This window comes from Zootoca vivipara, chromosome 4 (genome assembly GCF_965207765.1).
Source record: "Zootoca vivipara chromosome 4, rZooViv2.hap1.1, whole genome shotgun sequence".
NCBI classification, from domain to species: domain Eukaryota; kingdom Metazoa; phylum Chordata; class Lepidosauria; order Squamata; family Lacertidae; genus Zootoca; species Zootoca vivipara.
The window spans coordinates 79,089,899-79,110,296 of record NC_142587.1 but is presented as its reverse complement, the minus strand read 5'-3'; the positions used below and the strand labels follow the sequence as shown (position 1 = coordinate 79,110,296).

Sequence of the window (20,398 nt, the reverse complement as noted above, 5' to 3'; positions counted from 1 at the left end):
GCTTACTAAGGGGACAGGACGAGGCATATCTATATTTAGGACTGGAAATTGTTTGGGCATGCTGAACATTAGTTTCAATTTAGAATGGTTTGCTCATGGGGGCTGTTTTTTCAAAGTGGTTAAGCTGGGTTCCCCTCACCCCATTTTAAGGGAATATATAGTTGGAATGGGAAACTAATTGCAAACTCAAAACAGGAAGAGTGGGAATGGAAAATAAATCCCAGGTTTATATCCAAAATACAACCAGAGTAGCAAACGGATATGGTACATTAGAGCTTAGCTGACTTCTTACAGCTTTCATGGCCAAACAGGGACTCTAGAAATCAATGCAGCCATCATCAAAACACCAGCCCTTATATAAGTGACAGAAGAGAAGAAAAGCCATTATGCACATGGGAGCCAGGCTCAGAACTAATGCATTTCCAGGAAACCCAAGGACCCTCGGAACAGGGGTTGCACTCGGAAAAGTTAGAAACACAACTTTCCATGGACTTTGAGAATGAAAGTGTGTGGCGTTTGTAATTTCCGCAAAGACTGCCGTTAGGGAGGCTGCCTGGAAAGTCTCTTTAAGGTGATCGGAATGGGATAAACAAACTCTCCCTCCTGAGCATGTTGATATATGCCTCATAACACAATACAGTATGTGAACTGGATATATGAGCACATGTTTGTCATTTCCGCCTCAAACCTAAAACACTGTCCAGGTGTGCCAAGATTCCATGGACACCAAAGGGATTTAAGCAAGTTCTCAGTGCTGCAGCTAGGTCATTTCAGACTCTGGACTTAAGGGTGAGAATACCTCGTGAGCATAGACAGAGCATACCTTCTCAGCACTGAGTAACCACAATAGATTCTCCACACTTCTGTAGGATCACAGAAGAAAACATTCCACATCAGAGGCGCTTTCCCAATCTCCCATCTTGCATGAAATGGGAAATGAAATAGTAAAGGCAGTGAAATGGCCCTCATCGCTTTTAGACGGGCTATATTGTGTTGAAACTTGAATCCCATATTTCATATGTTTCTGGAGCAAAGCCCAGCGGCTTCCTTTGGTGAGCCAGTAGCCACTTGTTTCAAAGTAGTGCTGAAGATCCCTTAAAACTAGGAATGGGGAACCTTTGGCCCTCCAGATATTGATGCATGTCCAAAAGACAACATCTAGGATTATGTTTAAGACATAATTGTTTAAGCCAAAATTGTGTGTAGTCAAAACACATTAGGTTCAAATACAGATGGGATTACCAAACAGTTTCCCTCCCAGACATCCACCCCAATTTTAATGTTTTTTTGGGGGGGGCGGGGTTGCCAAGTGCATAAAGCTGAATGTGCACAAGTTTAATGCATGTAAATTGTGAATGATCTGTGTGTCACTATTTGAATGAAAAGCAAGTGCCATTCTCAAGCCAAAGACTGCAGAAAGGCGGGGGGGGGGGGAAAGCTCTTTGTGCATTTACCTACTATATTTATAAGGCCTCATTGCAATAAAGTATCAATACACTCTCCAGCAGGCATCTCCAAACTTCAGCCCTCCAGATGTTTTGGGCTACAATTCCCATCTTCCCCAACCACTGGTCCTGTTAGCTAGGGATCATGGGAGTTGTAGGCCAAAACATCTGGAGGGGGTGCCTGCTCTGGAGGAAGTCCAACCAGTGAAAATAGAATACTCAAAAAAGCAAAAGAAAAAATGGTTAATACTGCTTAAAATTACAAACTATAATCTCTACACACCCACCCACAGCCCTACCTCATTTTTATGTTTTGCCCAGAAATCATATCCTCTAAGGAGAAAGTGATAATACCTCTGGGTTTTGTGCAAGGAATGAGAGTAAAGCTGCATATCATATGCTGAAGGGCACTTTTATCTTGAACGACTTCTTAAATTCCATGGCCAACATCTGGCATTATAAATAGGTTATGGGCCAGTGCAGTTCAGACATTAGACCTGGGAACCTTTTCATACAAAAGTCTTCAGTGCAGCCCACAACACTCCCAACACACTCCGCAGAAAATTGTGAAGCCACACAATTGGTACTCGCATGGAATGAGTGCTCAGCCACATTTGGGTAGTTGGCTTTTGGGGTGACAGTGCTACATTGCACAGCAAAGCAAGTCCATGCGTACATAATAATATTTTGTTGTTGTTGTTATCATGCTGAATGTTTAAAGAACAAATAACCTGCCAAAACTAAAGGGTAGCGATGCTTTAAAAAGGGTGGGGGTGGGGATGACATCTAATTGGAGTGCAATGAACGGCTTGCCATCAAATTCATGGGGAGTTGACACTGTTCACGAAACATTGTGATGCGGTCTCTGCAGGGTGGCCTGCTGACCAAAATGTGACAGCAGGACGCTTGCCCTAGGTTGTGGCATTCTCTTGGAAATAGATACGTTCAGGATTGATCGAAGGAGCAGAAGTGTTGGTTTGCTCAAAATCATTTCCTTGGACTTGAGCTGGTTGACTCTGGAGTGAATCTTTGTACAAACTACAGCACTGGAAGTGTGGTGAGTGACCTAGGGCATGAGTTGTCCAAACCCCCATTCAGCCATGAAACCCACTAATCTCCACCAGTTAGAACCTCATTGGGTCATGATGAGGATAAAATTGGGAGGCGGGAGAGCTTAGTACAAATGCTGTGAGCTCCTTGGAAGTGAGATGATATAGCCATGTAAATGAATAGCCCTCACTTCCACTGCCATGGAACTTAGCAGCCTCATACTTACCTAACACTTTCAGCACAAGGACTTGAAAGGATGTTTTCAAAGGGGACACATAAACATGCCTTTTAACCCACATTTCTAAATGCATGCATTTCTAATGTCATGCAGATGAGAAAGCCATTTTGAAATCAAAGGCATGCTTTAAATCAGAGGTGAAGAACCTGTGGTCTTCCCAGATGCTGAGCGACTGCAAGCCCATCAGCCCCAGTCAGATGGTAAGGGACCAACCCTGCCATTAGGCAGAGTGAGGTAGCTGCCTCAGGCAGCAGATTTTAAGTGTCAGGAAAAGGAAGCAAGTTGTTAAGTTTATTTACTATCATTTTGCTCTCCAAGAGGCACTTAAGGGATTTCTTTGCTTCAGATGCTAAAATAACTTAGCTGGCCTGAGGTATTGTATGGCTTCATCGTTTCTGGAGCAAGAAAAAACATTGAGCTAGCCCTGATGGGAGTTGTAGTACAAAAAATTCTGGAGGACTAAAAGTTCCCTGCTCCTGCACTGAATAGTGCTGGGTTAGCAATACAGGAGGAAGGGATATAAACAGCTGCAATTCATTGGATGTTTTGTTCCTCTTAATCAGGCCTTTAGCTGATTAATATTCTATGGGCTTTTGAATGTGTTTGTGGGAGCAGGGTTTTGTTTTGTTTTTATTCTAATTATTTAGTTGTGCTTTTATCTTGTATTTTTATCTTGATCTTTGGATAAAATGGCAGTATATAAATAGTAGTAGTAGCAGTAGCAGTAGTAGTACATAGTAGTAGTAATAGTTTAGCAAAAAAGGAGTATAGCACAAAATATTTTTTTAGATACATTTTAAAGTTAGATTTATATCTCCCATATGAAAGTGAAAGCTGTGGTTTACATTCCCTTGAGCCAAGCAATTTCTCTCCTTCATTACAGAATCCAGCTTTGCCACTTAGTGTATACACAATAAGCAGCCATAGCCAACTCCTGGCTTGCTGGCAAGTACCTATATAATAATGCCTCTCTAGACAGAAAGGCCATAGCTCAATGGGAGAGCACATCCTTTGCATGCAGGAGGTCACAGGTTCAATCCCTGACTGGAAAACACCCCTGTTGAAAATCCCGGAGAGCTGTTGCCAGTCTGTATCACCCTTAATGACCTAGATGGACCAGTGTCTGATTCGGCAGTTTTCTAAAGACACCATGTGCTTTCTAAAGACGGCAGTTTTCTAAAGACACCATGTGCAGGGAGTTCCATGCTTTTGTTCTGGGAAGGACATTAGCTGACATACTTAAAAAAAAAACATGAGGCTTTTAAAAGAGCAGGTGGCACAATGAGTCAGTGCATCTGGCTGTTAAAACAGAAGGTTGGTGGTTTGAGCCCACCCATCGATAGATTGCTGCATTGCAGGGGGTTGGACTAGATGACCCTCAGGGTCCCTTCCAACTCTACAATTCTATGATTCATGGGAGGACCTTGGCCTGACTGATTAATGGATTGTACCAATAGGTTTTTTTAATGGACTGAAGCTAAAGCACCATGTCAAAGAGGATTTTCTGGGAGGCTGCAGGGGCCTTGGACATCTTACAGAGCAAAGAAATAGCCAAAGTCGCACCTGTCTCTCTGACAATCCCAGATTGGCTGCCAGTTCAGCTTTCCTCCGAATCGTGATGTAGCGGCTGTAGTGAAACTCCTTCTCCAGCTCCAGCCGCTGGTGATCAGTGTAGACCACGCGGTACTTGTCTTTCGTCCTGGTTTTCACTGAGGAGAGAGATGCATGCCCGTTAAAGGAAATGCGATTACAGCACCATTTCTTTGGCGCATTCTTTGGACGGTATATTAGGAGAACGTTTGGCTTTAGCAAGAACCTAGCCCCTGTGAAAAATCCCCATTAGTCTCTAGCAACTGAGGCTTCTGTAGACAGTTGACCAAAGCAAAGCAAAGCAAAACAAAACATTTCAAAATATCCCTGCTTGGCATGTTTATGCAGGAGGGCTTCCAATAACCCTGGGACTTTTCAGTTTCCAAAACTTAGCTCTTGCTTATTTCCACCCCACCCCACCCCACCCCAAACACAGCAGGTTAGGAGGGATCCCTCTTCTTCCTGCTAGTTTAAATTATAAGCCCTCCAACGTCTGGCTTCAAGAGGAAGTGATTTTCAAACAATGCACGCTTGTAAAAAGGAGGCAGCTGCTGGGTTTATGGCCCCCAAGCCAAACACACACAAAAACACAACCGTAAAGCAATGCTTTGTGGGGTGTACCTTGATTTGTCCATCTATATTATTATTTGGCACTCTGTAATTTGGCCTGTTATGACTTCTACAAACTTCTACTTATTAGGAATGGAGTCCCAAAACTTCAATAGAATTAAAAGGTGGTATCGCACTAAGTGTTGCTCAGCGTAGACCCATTAAAATTAATGGAACAAACTTAGTCATGTTCATTCATTTCAGGGGGCCTACCTTTGAGTAAAACCTAGTGGAGTGCCACTTCTCCAAGTAAATGTGTTTTGGAGAATAGCTCTCTGATATGCACAACCCACATAAACAGGCAGTTTAAACTTCCGTGGGAGGTATTTAAATGCACACACTTCATTTTTCAGTTTACTTTCAACATGCTCGAGTTTGGCTGGGTCTTGTCACTGTGGTTCAATCCAGTGGGAAATTCCCCTGCACTCATAAACCCCCCCCCCTTGAAATGAATTGAAGCTGCAGGCAAACATCGTTCATTTCATGTGTGCAGTCTCACTAGATCATTTGCAAAGTATCAAAACAAGCCTAGGTACAGCGTTGTTTTGTTTTTTGTTGTTGTTGTAAAGGCTTGCTAACAGTTTTACCTTTGTCCCAAACAGATCACTTAATATTGGAAATCAAAGTATCAGTCATTCAAATTGCGCTTAATTTATATCACAATAATAAACATTTCTAGAACTTGGGAATCAAGTCCCAACCATTTCATCTAAACTTCCTTCTGACTCACAAATTACTCACTTATACAAATGTGCATAAACTCAGGCCTCCCCTTTCCCAGGCCTGATGCTCAACCCCCTCTGTTAAGCAGCACTGTCTCAAGTCACAACCAAACTAAAGTTTGGCCATTTTAATTCCCATTTACAGTCATACCTCAGTTTAAGTACGCTTTGGTTTGAGTACTTTCAGTTTAAGTACTCCACGGACACGTCTGGAACGGATTAATCCACTTTCCATGACTTTCAATGGGAAAGTTCACTTCAGGTTAAGTACAGACTTCCAGAACCAATTGTGTACTTAAACCGAGGTACCACTGTATTTCAATGGTGTGGGTGGGAGAGTTAAACATATGTTTTGCCCTATTTCCATTGAATTATATTTCATAGAATCGTAGAGTTGAAAGGGACACTGAGAATCATCTAGTCCAACCCCCTGCAATGCAGGAATATGCAGCTGTCCCTTATGGGGATTGAACCTGCGACCTTGGTGTTATCAGCACCACACTCCCACCAACTGAACTATTTCATTGCCTTTTTACACAAACCAACAACAACAAAATTGCGTGCCAGTGTGCAATTTATATAATATATATAATGCATTACAAAGTCAAGAAGTAATATGCTATACTGTTTATTTTCTCATTAAACTGCATATCACACATATCACATTTTCCCATAAACTATTCCCTCTTTAGACATGGACTATCTACTAAGATAGGAGGATAAAGTTTTGGGGCATTGTGGGGGGAGTCACAGTTGAATTGGATGTGGGGTGGCGGCGGAGTGTACACATCTAGTAATGGAAATTTTCCACACATAAAATTTGCAGACACTCCAAGGAGGAAACATTTGGATTTCTCGCACATCTGATGTATGATGTGTTGTCCTTAGTTTGCAGGTGTATACATGGGTACAGAGGCGAAAGATATAAACAATGGGGCCAAAGGTCGTGACATGCAAGAGGCATAATAGTCTGCAACATTTCAGTGCAAAGATCAAGTGCCTATAAAGATAAGTACATTCACAAAATGGTCATTTCCACAAGCACACTACAATAAATCTATTCACGTTTAAGGAGCCACATGACTGTTGTTGTTTTTCCTGGAAAAGACCAGCATGATCACCCTTCTGGAAACTGTTGCCCTGCTCTCGGAGTGGGTAAGCAGAGGCTGTTTGTTTGTTTGTTTGTTTGTTTGTATTTAAACTGTGAGGCAGAAAAGAAAGTAGCTGGCTGGTCCTTGAAGGCAAAACCTCTGAAACGGAATCCACAAATCAAAACTTCAGTACTTTGTTATCTATGAGCAGTCAAATACAAAACCCCATTAAATATGACTCCTTTTAGACAGAGGCTGCCTTGCCATGGTTATCTGTGCCCTGGTAACCTTTAGATTAGACTGTGGCAGTTCAATGTAGGTGAGGCTGCCTTTGAAGGTTGTCCAGAAACAATGGAGAAGTACGATAGCTACCTGGAATCTTTACGGAATGCTTTCCCCGTGGAGGCTTGCCTGGCACCCACTTTGTAACCTTTTTGGTGTCAGGCTAACAGAGCAATCCAAACCATGTCTACGCAGAGGCTAAGTCCCATTGAATTCAGTGAGGCTTACTCCCGGGTAAGGGGGGCTAGGATTGCAGCCTAAGACATAGATGCTTACCCAGACATTTGAATCTTACGTATGTTTTAAAAGGGTTTCTCTGTTGTATTTTATATTTCATTGCTTGCACACTACTCATCGGGTTTTTTTCCCCAGTAACATGAAGGGTGGTAAAATAATTTTTAAGTGACGATTAGGAATATATCACACCAGTTCTTGAACACCTGCACTGGACCCTAGTTCATTGCAGGGCAGAATTCACAATGCTGGAACTGATGCTTCAAGCTCTTCCTGACTTGGCACCACATCAACCTGCCAATACTCTAAGGTCATGATCATGGAAGGGTGTTCTGCAGGTGCCTTCATCAAAGGAGAAGAAGTGGATGGAACCAGGAAATATAATCTTCTTGGTGGTGGTACTCCACCTTTGAAATCTCTCTCCAAGAAGAGCCTTTTTAAAACTTGGAATTAAGTCACAACAATTTCCTTCCTTCCTTCCAAGGCACCTATCACCTATATTTCTCTCTATCCCTCTCTCTCTCTCTTTCTCTCTCTCTGTACTTTTTTTTAAGCCCTAAATTTGCATTGATTATAAACCACACTCTTTCCTGATCTTTTTTTATACCTGTAGTTATTTGTATTATGGTGTTATTTTAATTTCATGTTAATGTTAATGTATTTTGGTATTTGTTGGAAGCCACCCAGAGTGGCCGGGGAAACCCAGCCAGATGGGTGGGGTATAAATAATAATAATAATGTTGTGTAAACTGTGCTTTTTTAAAAAAATTAATTGAAAGGTGAGATCTGAGTTTATTAGTAATTATCATAAAATATGTAAAGTGATTTATGTGGTTCCGCAACAAGCACTCTTGCTTATCAATAAAAGCCCATGTAAAACAACTGACTTCCTTCCAAACACATGAAGGCACCAGTACCATTCACAGCAAAAGGATTGAATTGATTTAAATATCCAGGCAGGCACTATCTGGCTGGGAGATCAGCTCTTTACTCCTGCAGTTTCAAGGGATTGGAAAGCTTTGATTTAAACACTGCCACTTGTAAATGAGAGATAAACTACACAAGAAACAATATTCTATGATTCTATAAGGTACCTCACCCTTCATTCAGAATAGCTTTGGTTAATGCCATAATTATGAGAACTTATATATCCAAAGTGGAGCGTAGATCAGTCAGTTTACTTGCTCTAATCTAGAATAAGTAAGTTTAATTTACACCAGTATTTCTTATTGCAAGTCATATGCCGAGATGGCAATAGGAACGGTGCAATCCACAAAGTCAATTTTATGACGAATGTAGACGCTCTACAGTCATTTAGGCTGAACTATACACAAACACATTTGGGCCAGAGTAAGGAGGAGTGACTTCTACCTAAATTTCAATTTTCCCTCGTTTGAAGGTTTATCTACAGATCTATCTCATTATAAAACTTATATGCGAGAACTTGCCAATTCCAGTACTTTTCTACATTTTTTCTCCTCCAAAAAAAAAAAACCCCTGACTGCCCCATTCCCTGGGGAATTTATTCCCGGGACAGGCAGCTGGCCAAACCAGGAGAATAAATTGCGCCATGACAACTTCAAATTCACTGCGCTTCCCAAATTCACTGCGATTCCCAGGCAGCCCTCCAGCGCGTCTGTTTGCGACTGGCCTTTGGTCTTTTCTCCCGCTTCTCGTTTAACTGGTTCTCTTCTTAAACAGACCCCCACCCGCACCACAAATAAATAGAGAGATCTGAGCTTCTTCTGCCTGCCTGTAGGTGTTTAATGGCCGGCAGGCTGCCTTTGGTGAGGCTAAACAAAAACAAAAAGGGGCAGAAAGGCGCGGCCCCTGCAGCCCACAGACAAAAGCTTCCCCGCGACGAAGACAAGGCTGATCTGAGGGAGCTCCCTGGAGCCGCTCAAAGGAGAACACGAGCGCCGACAATGCGCTACAAGGCGATCTTATCAAAGCGAGGAGCCTCCGGAACGCCCCCGAATTGCAGGCGCAGGCGGGTTGCCTGGAACAAATGGGCGGCAGGCGCTTTCATTCTCCCCTCGCGCTCTGCACGGCGCATTTGAATGGAGACAGGCAGGTCCCTTCCCCTCCCCACTGCGGGAAAGGAAGAAAGGGGTTCGGAAGAGGTTGGGCTCCTTGAATTCAAATGCATCTGGGGGTGGGAAGCAGGGAGGGGCTCCTAATAAAACGCAGAAGACCTAGTCTTCCCAGTTTCAGCCAAATTGCCCCCTCCCTTTGAAAATAAAACAAAAAAACACAGTAGATCGGGGAAGGGGCGTCCAAAACAGAACAAAGGAGGCGGTCTTCCACTGGGCCAAAAAAACCCATTGTTGCATCTAGCGCAGTGCGGAGGACACTGGCTGGCTGGCAGCAGTTTCAGGCTCTTTCCCAGATGCTGGGGAGAGAAGCTAGAGCGTTCCGCAGGTCCAAGCTGGTGCTCTTCCTTTGGGAGTTTATAATATGACTTTTCTCCAATGCAGGGAGATGCTGAGCCTGGTGGATCAGGCCAATAGATCCACCAGCCTGTTTTCACAGCAGCCATGCAGGTTGGGCCACCTACACTTCCCCCTAATCTGAGAAAAGTCGGAAAGGGAGAGAAACATATGGCAGACACTTTTCCCAAGCCACAAAAAAAGACCTCCTCCTCCTTCTTCTGTTAAATATTTTTTATTAATTTTCAATTACAAAAGTCCAATATATGCCATTATTATATCAATATCAAATAGCAATCCAAATACCAATCAATTACACAGCCAGTTATAAAACTTATGTGGCCTCCCAGCTGCTGTACTTCAAGGTCTGATTCCCTTTAATTCTGCCTCCAGACTATTTTTCAAACCAAATACAATCCACTCTTGATAAAATGACAGTCTTCTTTACAACTTAGGAAAACCACAAGCCCATTCAGACTTGGACTTGCATCAGGAAATTGGTTCTCCTAAAATGGCAGAAGCATTTCAAGGCAACCCTGAAAGGCACCCTATAAATATAGTTTGGGGTTTTGTATTGTGTTTATAAGCAATAATAATTTTTAAAGGGTCTGAGCATGTACAATGCCAATTTTCCACATTATTGATAACAGCAGCCTGAGCTATTGTGGTATCTCAAGTCTGATGGGTTTTTTAATAAGGCTGAAGACACAGATCCAAAACACAACTTTACAGAATTGTTGTCCAGGTTAAAAGAATGCAACTACTGTATGCAAATATGTTGAGTAAAATCAATCAAGGACCAATTAAGGCTGTTAGGGGCTTGATGAATCCCGGCACCTCAGCTCAAAACTGGAGTGCAAACCCAGCCACACTATTCCATGGATGAAGTCACTCATATCATGTATCATATCATATCATCCTATCATATCAGCCTTCACCAACTTGGTGCCTTCCAGGTTTTCTGGATTACAACTTCCATCAACCTGGGAGTCCAGAAGATCTGTGAGGCAACAGATTTATGAAGTCTGGTATGCAGTATATTCACACAAACTTCATTGCTTGCAGTGACTTTCTCTAGCGAATCCCAGGATCTCGCTAACTGAGAGAGAGATTCAGAAGACAAATGATTTAAGACAGAATGAACTGGTAGAATTGCCACTTTTTGTTTATTTGTTTGGGTTGCTGTTGTTTTTAACCCCAAGTCCTTATGCTTTTTTAACACCTGGTGAGTGACATCCCAAACATTTAAGAGACCAGCCATTTCCCACAACTGGGGGGAAACTTCGTCTGCTTGGGAGCAGGGCATGAGCAGGGGAGGACAACAGCCTTTAATAACTAAGGTAGAGCTTAGAGAAGAGAAAGTAATGGGCCTGGTCCACTGGAAAGTTTCCCTGGATTGTGTTGGAATGAAGACATCTCAGTTGCAAATATTTTGTCAGACTCTCAAGACAGGAGAAAAATAATAGAAAAATAATAGAAGCTTCTTTCTGACTGGATTGCTACCTATGTATTTAAGTGATCTCTCTCTCTCTCTCTGGGATTTTTAAGGGTGATGGCCAATGTTAGTTATACTCAGAGTAGACCCATTGAAACCAAAAGACTTAAGTAACTTTAGTCCACCAAGTTCACCCTAACAGTACAACACTCAAATTAAGTCCTATTGCATTTGGTGGGGCTTACTCCCAGGTAAATCAGATGAAGACTGCAGCCTGAGGATTTTGCATTGCATTATGCAAAGGTGCATTTAAAGTGTTTCGTATTGTACTAGCATTAATGTTATTAGTGTGGCAGCACTCTCGCCTTTGGGAACTCCCTGCCTATTGACATCAGACAGGCCGCTTGACTGTACCCTGTTCAGCGCCTGCTCAAAACATTTTTGTTTAGGCATCCATGTTTGTTGAATTTTGACATGTGTTTTAATCTGGTTTTTAGTTTATCGCTAAAATAGCGTGTGTGTGTTTTTTTTAATGTTTTAAACAACTGGTTTTAACTGTTTCCTTGACTTACCATTTTTATAAACCACTTTGTAGTGGGGGTTGTTCTGTGTTTTGGTTTTTACAATCCCAATGCATATACGTTTTAAGAAATAAAGAAATGATAGAGATTCTGTGATCACCACGTGGGAGCCACATAAAGGCCAATAATGCCTCCCAGAGAGGACTGCAGAAAATCAACCACTGGTTTGCTTGGGGTGAAGAAATGGGGTGGGCGGGAGAGAGATTTTTCCCGTTGATCTACTGCGGAGAATTTTGCAATCCACCCAAGGGCCTGTTCCCACTCTCAGCTGCTGCGGCCACCAACACTACCCCCCTTCCCCCACCCAGGAAAGAGAGAGAATGAGAGAGGAATGGCAGATTTCAATATTGACTGCGAAAGTTTCTGTTCCACCTCCCTGTCCTTTCTCTTCTTTTCCGGTGAGGGGCGGGCAGGGAAGGGGAAAGAGGGGAACAATAGCAAGGAAGGTGTATATCAAAGCAAGATAGGTTTAAAGCCCCCTCCTCATGACAGATGAGGGTCTGCCAAAGAGAGGGGAGGAACAGTATTAGCATCACAAGTAGGACTAAGGGGGCGCCTGGAGGACCCTCTTGCCCTCTGCGACCTTTTCCTAGGGCATTAGCATCCGAAGTTGCTTCTAAGGTTGCTATCCTAAGGACACTCACTCAAGAGCAAGTGGCGCTGATCTCAGTGGGGCTTTCTCCTTAGTAAGGATGGTGAAGGGTGTGCTGTAGGATCAGCCTTCCCCAAGCTGGTGCCCTCCAGCTGTTTCGGACTATATAACTTTAGCGGCGATGGACGCTTTTGCTGAGATTGCAGGGGTTAGACTAGATGACCCTTGGGGTCCCTTCCAGCTCTACAATTCTATGATTCTAACTCCACTCAACCCCCCAGCCCAGCATCTGCTTGTAGGGCCTCAGAATGGCAAAGGCCAGTGCTGGATTTAGGGTGGTTCCTCTGCACAGGGTGTCTAGCCAAGGGGGCGCAAAATAATAAAAATAAGAATAGCCTTTATTTAGATGGGTACCTACAGAGAAGATCCATTTTAAAAGCATCTGTGCCAAAAGGAATTATTGTGAAAATAAGAAATATTCAGGGTATGTGTGACGAGTTTTGTCCTCATTCAAGGCACCATATTACCAGTCTGCTCTTGCAAAGGCTACTGCAGATGCAGGGCCTCCTGCTACATCCATGATTTATATTTATTATTTCCAATATACACTTTCATTAAAAGAATATCATGGTGGTATGCAACATATACTAATGAAACCAGCAAAAAGCACCCATAAAACTTTAATAAATACCAACTGGTTAAAAAGAGAGCATTCATACTGCAAAGGCCCTTCTAAAACAATGTAGTTTTCAGAGCAGCTCTGAAAGAAGGGAGGAATGGTTTCTGGCAAACCTCTCCTGGTGGGGAGTTCCACAGTCCCTGCCACACTAGAATAATAGAATCATAGAATCATAGAGTTGGAAGAGACCACAAGGGCCATCCAGTCCAACCCCCTGCCAAGCAGGAAACACCCTCAAAGCATTCTTGACATATGGCTGTCAAGCCTCTGCTTAAAGACCTCCAAAGAAGGAGACTCCACCACACTCCTTGGTAGCAAATTCCACTGCCGAACAGCTCTTACTGTCAGGAGGTTCTTCCAAATGTTTAGGTGGAATCTTCTTTCTTGAAGTTTGAATCCATTGCTCCGTGTCCGCTTCTCTGGAGCAGCAGAAAACAATCTTTCTCCCTCCTCCATATGACATCCTTTCATATATTTGAACATGGCTATCATATCACCCCTTAACCTTCTCTTCTCCAGGCTAAACATACCCAGCTCCCTAAAGTGGCTCAATCTGTAGTGAAGGCCAACCCAACCTCAGAGGTGCAGGGAGCCACCAGAAGTGTCCCATCCGAGCATCTCAGATGACTGAGAACACTATTACCTCAAATCTGTTTCCCATTCACTCCCATCACTTCTGTCTCTCTTTCATGGGGATAATAATGCAAGCATATAAAGTCACCCAGTGCTTAGATGTCAGTGTTATTAGTCATCCCCACATTGCAAAAGGTGTGTTTGTGAGTTCATGGCAGAGCTGAGGTGTATGTTGACTAGGTCTCACTAATGTATTGGAATTCAGATTGTTTATATTCTGGTCTAACTAGTTGCACTCAAACACACTTTGGGGTGAGATACCTGTTTACAGAAGGATCCTGTACCTATCTACTCAGAAGAAAACCCCATTGAGGGTTGCAGTCTCTGAGCATTTCAAGCGCATGGTCCAGCAAAAGGGGAGCAATTTCTTGGCTCTCAGTGGGAGAGTCAAGCACACATAGCATCCCATCTGGCTTCAGTGGGTCTTGCTCACATGTAAGGTGTATAAGGCTGCAACCAGAAGTTTGCAACAAACTAATAGAGGCAACCTATGGGAATTAAAATTAATGGTACTGGCAAGCACTTCCCTAAGTCCCAGAGGAGAAGGGACCTAGTTGGACCACAACTCCCACCAGCTCCAGCCAACATCTGGCAGGCCATAGGTTCCACATCTCTAAATTAGGAGATGCAAACAGTCAGATCCTAGATACATTTACTCTGGAGTAAATAGCAAGCAATACAACTTCCCAGGGTTTCAGAGAGGATTTTTTTCTCTGAACCTTGGGACACTGAACTTGGGAGCTTTTTGCATACTAAGGAGATGCTACTTCCCATTGTGTTCAAATATGCTTACTCTGGAATATGTACAGCCAGAGGCAATGGGAAGCCCACCAAGACACACACACCCCAAGCGATGCAGAACAGACTTTGGAAAGGAGGAGGAGATCTTTCTTGAGGAAAGGAAGGAGAGGGATTGCTCATCCCTAGCTGGGTGGCCCTACGGGGGGCTGCAGAGAAAAGCTGCCAAGCCGTGGAACACCTCCTCTCTGCACGGATTATTAGCAGCACCAGCCAATAATTTAAGGATGAAGCCCGGCATCAGCTCGACGATGGGAAAAGGTCCTGCTGCAAGGCCAACGCGCGTCGCCGCGGACGTTGCCTCTTATTATTCTCAATCCAGAAAAAGTGCTAAATCAAGCTGATCCCACGGGATCTTCAGATCAGCCTCTTGCCTACAAGAACTGATGGTTTTGCCCTTCAGTTAAGAGGTTAGGAAGCCAAGCGGCCTCGCACAAACTGGATTGCACTTTCCTCTGGCGAGGAGCCAGGGAATTGATGTCTTCACTACAAGCTCATGTACATTTTATACCACAGGGCTCTCCCGATGCTGTTGGACTCCAGCTCCCATTAGCCCCAGCCAGCATGCCCAATGGTCAGATATTATTAGGCTTGTAGTGCAATAGTCACAAGTTCCCCATCTCCACGCTGTGTCCCAAAAAAGTTCTCACGAAACTTGGGTCTGGGCTGTACCACTTCAGACGGGGGGGGGGGTCCCCCATCGTGGCATGTTCATCTGTAGAAAACAAATCTCTGCCGGGAGAAAACTAGCAGTTCAGGAAGAAGGCTGGGCAAAAACTTCCCAGCATACTACTCAAGGAATCTGTTTTTCATATGGGCGATTATTCCCTCTCCAAAATCTGAAGTGGGTACAGCCCAGGCAGTAGCCCTTGCATCTCAGTGACAACTATAGACTGCTTCTGAATTCTTAGTCCAATGTGGATCCGGGTCATTCAATGTGCTTCTGTGTCTTTGAAGCTGCAAATACCCTGATTTAAAAAAACAAAAACCTACAACCACCGGAAGTTCTCCTGCACAAGCGTAGTTGAAAATTCAGTGGGAGTAGCAGTGCAAAGCCTTGCCAAACTCGAGATTCGTTTTAACGTGTCTTGCTCAAGACAACTTTCCAGTCGTTGGGGCTGGTTCCTTGTGCGTGTCCGCACTTCCCAGTATGTTTTGTCCTGAGATTGAACCTTCGCTAGAATTAGTGAGCTCATCAGAAGAACATTAGAAGCAAATGGACCTACATCCACAAGTGAAGTGCACTGCAAGACCATGGAGACTTCCAGGGCCTCTGAGATTATACAACCATTTCCCATTAAAGCAAATCTTTCAGGATCAAGGCAAAACAAGAATGCATTAGGTTAAAACAAGAGGTTCAGTATTGTTCTGACAATCCAACTCTACATACATTTTATCTTTTCGTGTGAAGAATTCTACCGCTCTCTAAACTCTCAATATTTTATCCACGGGATTCTGAATGGTTGACTGTATCATAGACGTCAAAGCACTGCTCATGCAAATTGTTTAATTTACTAGCTCAGCCCTAGGATAGAAGCCGGATCCTACAGGCATTACTCAAGAGTAAACCCCTGGGATTTTCATGAAACTGCTTTCTGTTTCCGATTAGTAGAGGGATTAGAGTTTTAAAACCGATTCCAGTCCAGCTGAATTCCAAAACCTGTGCGTCAAGACGGCCCTATATAATGCGCCTTTCGCTTCAATTCTAAACTTAAATTCAACTGCAAGTAGGTTACATTCCTTGATTTTCAACCGCTCCTCTTGAGTGCTTTCACTGCGGGTTACCGCTTTCCCTTGACGGTAACAATTTATATGCGAATTTTGTGGTTTTCTTTTAAATATTGACAATAAGGAACAAAGGTGGGTTTTTTTAAAAAGGAGTTGTATATTTGCTCTTCAATACCACCATAATCACTGCCCCCCCTTTCGCAAATACACCAAAGTTTCCAAAGCAAGGCTCCCCCACTCTCTGCAGAACCGCCTCTGGAGTGATCTACTCCAAGCGGGAAGTCCCAGAAAACTCCCTGCTTTCTACGGTCGCGCGTCCCCTGCGCAGAGCAGCAGCCGATGAGTCGCTCCGATCCCTGAACCATACACAGTCAGTCATCCGGCTTCAAATATCACTAGAGAAGCAACGTCAGCCGAGGCCCTCTCCTGCTTCTGGGCTTTGATCCTTGCTCCCGGAAGGGTGTTCTCAGTTGTCTAATTAATGCCAGCAAGTTGACGCGTAAAGAACAGAGGTCCACACACCGTCCCCAGCCATCCGTGGCCGGCTCTCTGTTGTTGTTGTTGTTACACACACACGCGAGCTAGATTCTCCAGCTACAATCCCCAGCGGAAATCCCCTTGCCACCATTATAGTATAATTCGAAACATATTCACTCTGGTTTAACTCCCACTGAATTCAATGGGACTTGCTTCCTATCCAGGCTGCAATCCTTCATAGACGTTGCCCACAGCGGGGACTTGCTTCCGAGCGAACATGCCTATGATTTGCGCTACTAAGTGTGTTTATTAGGATTGCAGCTTTTCAGGGGGTTCCCGAGCTTCTAATTTATGCCTGGGTCATGCCTCCCGCGTTCATCCATGCCAGCCTACAGAGTTGGAACACATTCAAGTCTCCTGGGCGCTGTGCCTCGCCATGGTAGCCTATCCCTTCCTTACAAAAACCCAGCGACGAGAGAGGGGAGATAGCTACCTATTCTGCGAAGCTGGATGGAGACAACGGTCCGGAAACCACCGACTGCTAAAATCACAGATCTTCCCGCATCAAGTAATCCTGACCTCACCTACCCTACGATCAAAGTTACGGTAAGGAATGACATTACAGTAGTAGAATACTGGAGCGCTCGAAATAACCCTTACAAAAGCAAAGTTATTTGGTCCCATCTAGCTCGGTGCTGTCTACACTGAGTAGCAGAGGCTTTCAGGGTTTCAGACACGGGACATGCCGGGGATCGAACCCGGGACATTCTGCATGCAAAGGACATCTCCCAAGGAGCTGCGGCCCTTTCCCCGAAAGAATACGTCGGTGGGAAACCCCCCCTGCAGATTGGAAAGGCCTTAGGGGGACAGTTCTTGCCAGCCACAAATTTCAGCTCGGCAGCAGTGCTTGGATTTATATATGGGGCTTGACCTCGCCAGGTTGAGAAGCTCCATGAAAGGGAAAGTCCCATTAATTTGCAACGGGACGGATTTCCCAGGAAATGTGTGCGTGTGTCTAGAATGGCAGTTTTAGTGCCCATATGCTTCAGTTTAACTGGCTCGGGCGATAAAGATGCCTGTCTCCAATCAGATCTGTAGTTTTGTACAGTCTGGAAACTCACCAGCCCAACAGGAATGAATCCCGGAGGAAATGGACCAGGCTGAAGAGAGTCTGAGAACCTTTCTGACGACAGCCCGGCTAATCCAGGCTAAATCCTGTGAAATAGTTTAAACGGTATTGGAGAAGCGCAGTTGCAGGGGGGATCATGAACGCGCAGTTTCATTTGGAAGGAAGTCCCCTGCTTCCCACGGGATTTACTTCCATTTAAATCCTGAGCTGGGATCCTGGCACAAATGTAGGACATATAAATTCAGACGGGGTGGATCTGAGATTCATGCTCCCCTGAAGGGGAAAACACCCGTTGGTTTTAAGAACTGTAGAGAGTCACGATGTCTCAGAGAAGCAGTTCAGTTTTGTGGATTGCAGTTTGTGGATTTGCAGCCTGTTAAAAGTTTATTTGCCGCCTCCTTTTACACTCGCTGGCTCGGTCTTTGACCCTTTGCCCACTATTAATGAACTGACTTCCCCAATATTTAATGCACGAATCTAGCTCAATCCTGGCCTTGGCAACTCAGGAGTGAAGGCCCGCTGCTTTCACTGGGATTTACGCCGTGTAAGCAAGGGGTACAGTCTTTCCCTCCGAGCAAATGCCTTTTAAAGGGAGGCAGAGGTATAATAAACTGACAGGGCGAGGTATTCCCAGTACGTAAAGTGCCACTGACGCCAGCGGACTTACTTCCGAGAAAGTTTATATGGAATCTGGAGTAGCGCGTGGATTTCAAACTTAGCAGGAAATAACATTCGTTTTTAAACTGTCACGGCCTCAGGCTAGCAGAGGAAGCCTACTGATGATGACATTCGTTTTAATGGTTCGGCTTTACGAGGGAACTGGATACTACTAAAAGCGAGCAGGCGCGCGCAGGACGGCCCAACCCTCCGGCCTCACAGCGCTGGCGATCGACTCCACCATCCCTGCAAGGCACGCCAACCCTGGATCCAGTCCGAATATACTATGCATATTTCCAAAAGAAGGCTCCGTATGATGGCTGTCTCGCTTAAATCCGAGAGAGATCCTCACACCAGGCCGTCGGTCCCCGACCAAATACCCCCACACCGGGCTCAATTTGATCGAGGTGCGCGCGTCACCTTAACCCTTGAAACAAGCAAGACCAGCCGCGGTCCCTTCCAGCGTCCATGCTTTCTTAGCTCTTCCATCTTTCCCCTCCCACGGCAACCGTGCCCCAGCGCTGGTGCAGAGTGCCGCTGCGTCGCCTGAGCCCCACTGAACAACTTCCGCCGCTGCGCCTGTAGGTGATGAGGTGACCGGGCTTCCTCCAGGCCTGCGCCCCACAGCCCCTTCTTCCGGACACCCAATGAGCCCCCCCCTCCCTGCCCCTTCTCCTTCCTTACCGGGTCCCCCTGCCGTGGGTTTCCTGATCCAGTCGCAGGGGTTCCGCCTCTGGCCGCCGGGAGAAAGGTGCTCGGCGCCGGGCGGCGAGTTGAGCGGCTGCATCAGCCCCCCGGAAGCGGGGACTCCGCAGGGGGGCGCCGGCGGCCCCTGCGCAGGGTGGTGGTGGTGCGGGTGCGGGTGGTAATCCCCGACGGGGCTGTATGCCAATCCTGCCGCGCCGGAGGGTCCGTGCACGGCGTTGGCGGCCGCGCCAGGGACGCCCCCCTGCCCGTAGCCGTTCCAGTCATCGCGCAAAGGCGCCCCGTAGGCGCCGGGCCAGGGCGATCCCGGCGACTGCGCGTTGTCCAGCCCGATCCCGGCGGGCACATGGTAGGCGCCGTAGTCCGAGTACTGCGGGGCGCCCACGAAGTTCTGCGCCGCCGCCAAGTTGAGCCCCCCGGCGTGGCGCACCGAGCCCGGGTACATGGAGGCGCCGTCTTTCTCCAACAGGTAACTCACGTACATGGTGGCCGGAGGCGAGGGACTCTCCTCCACATACTGCTGCGAGGGCGCCGGCGATGGGCTCCTGGCCTCCCTTCCCTGGGGGGGGGGGAACCCGGTGCGCTGTGAGGATCGGCGCCCACCCGGTGGTTTAGGCGCCCTCCCTGTGGGCGCAGAGGAACCGAGAGCGCAGCCGACGCGCGATGGTCAGGGAGCCACCGGCTCCATCGGCCGGCCAGGCTCGCCGTGCTCGGGACGAGGCTCCGCGCTGTGTGTTGATAAGGGGCTCTGAGCAATGGCCAGGCCAGGCCCTGCACCCAAGGCAGGTGACGTGGAGAGGGAGAGGGAGGGAGGGGAGAGAGTGTGGGAGGGAGGGAAGGAGGGAGGGAGGCACCCGGGTAATATAGCTGCTCCAAGCCCCCGAAGAAGATTTGCATTTAAAAAGATAAGGCAGAGGGCAGCGACCTGATCACAGAGACATATTCGGGCCTTTATTGTTTAAGAGCTTCCTTCTCCCATTGCAACCTGGTGCACTTTAACCTCCAATCACAGGTTCAAAGAATGGGAATCCGAAGAACTTGCAAAAGGGAGAGCGGAGCGAAGAGGCGGGTGGGCGAAGGTGGAAGCGCACCGAAGGTCTGGAAAAAGAGAGCCTCCCAAGAATAAAAATAAATGAAGCGCCTCTCTTTGATGTGAGGTCTTGGAAAAGGCCTAAGCAGTTGGCAACGCTGAGAAGTGACTTCCAAAGGAAGAAAACAGAGGATCCGTCATGTGTTGGCCAAAACAGAGAGAGGTTTCCAGGCCCAGTTACGCACATTTCAGTCTCATCTAAAG

The 20,398-nt window shown here is 45.9% G+C and overlaps 1 protein-coding gene across 1 annotated transcript in view; it reads right to left on the bottom strand.

The window, feature by feature from the left end:
• CDX2 (caudal type homeobox 2) overlaps window positions 1–19,942 on the bottom strand; it is a 30,189-nt gene extending 10,247 nt beyond the window's left edge. Inside the window, exons 1-2 of the mRNA XM_035115890.3 lie at window positions 19,084–19,942; window positions 4,297–4,442 (exon numbers count right to left, since the gene is read on the bottom strand). Coding sequence (XP_034971781.1) covers window positions 4,297–4,442; window positions 19,084–19,588 — 651 coding nt within the window. The 5' untranslated portion in view covers window positions 19,589–19,942. The remainder of the gene's footprint in view (window positions 1–4,296; window positions 4,443–19,083) is intronic.
• Window positions 19,943–20,398: the final 456 nt, after the last annotated feature.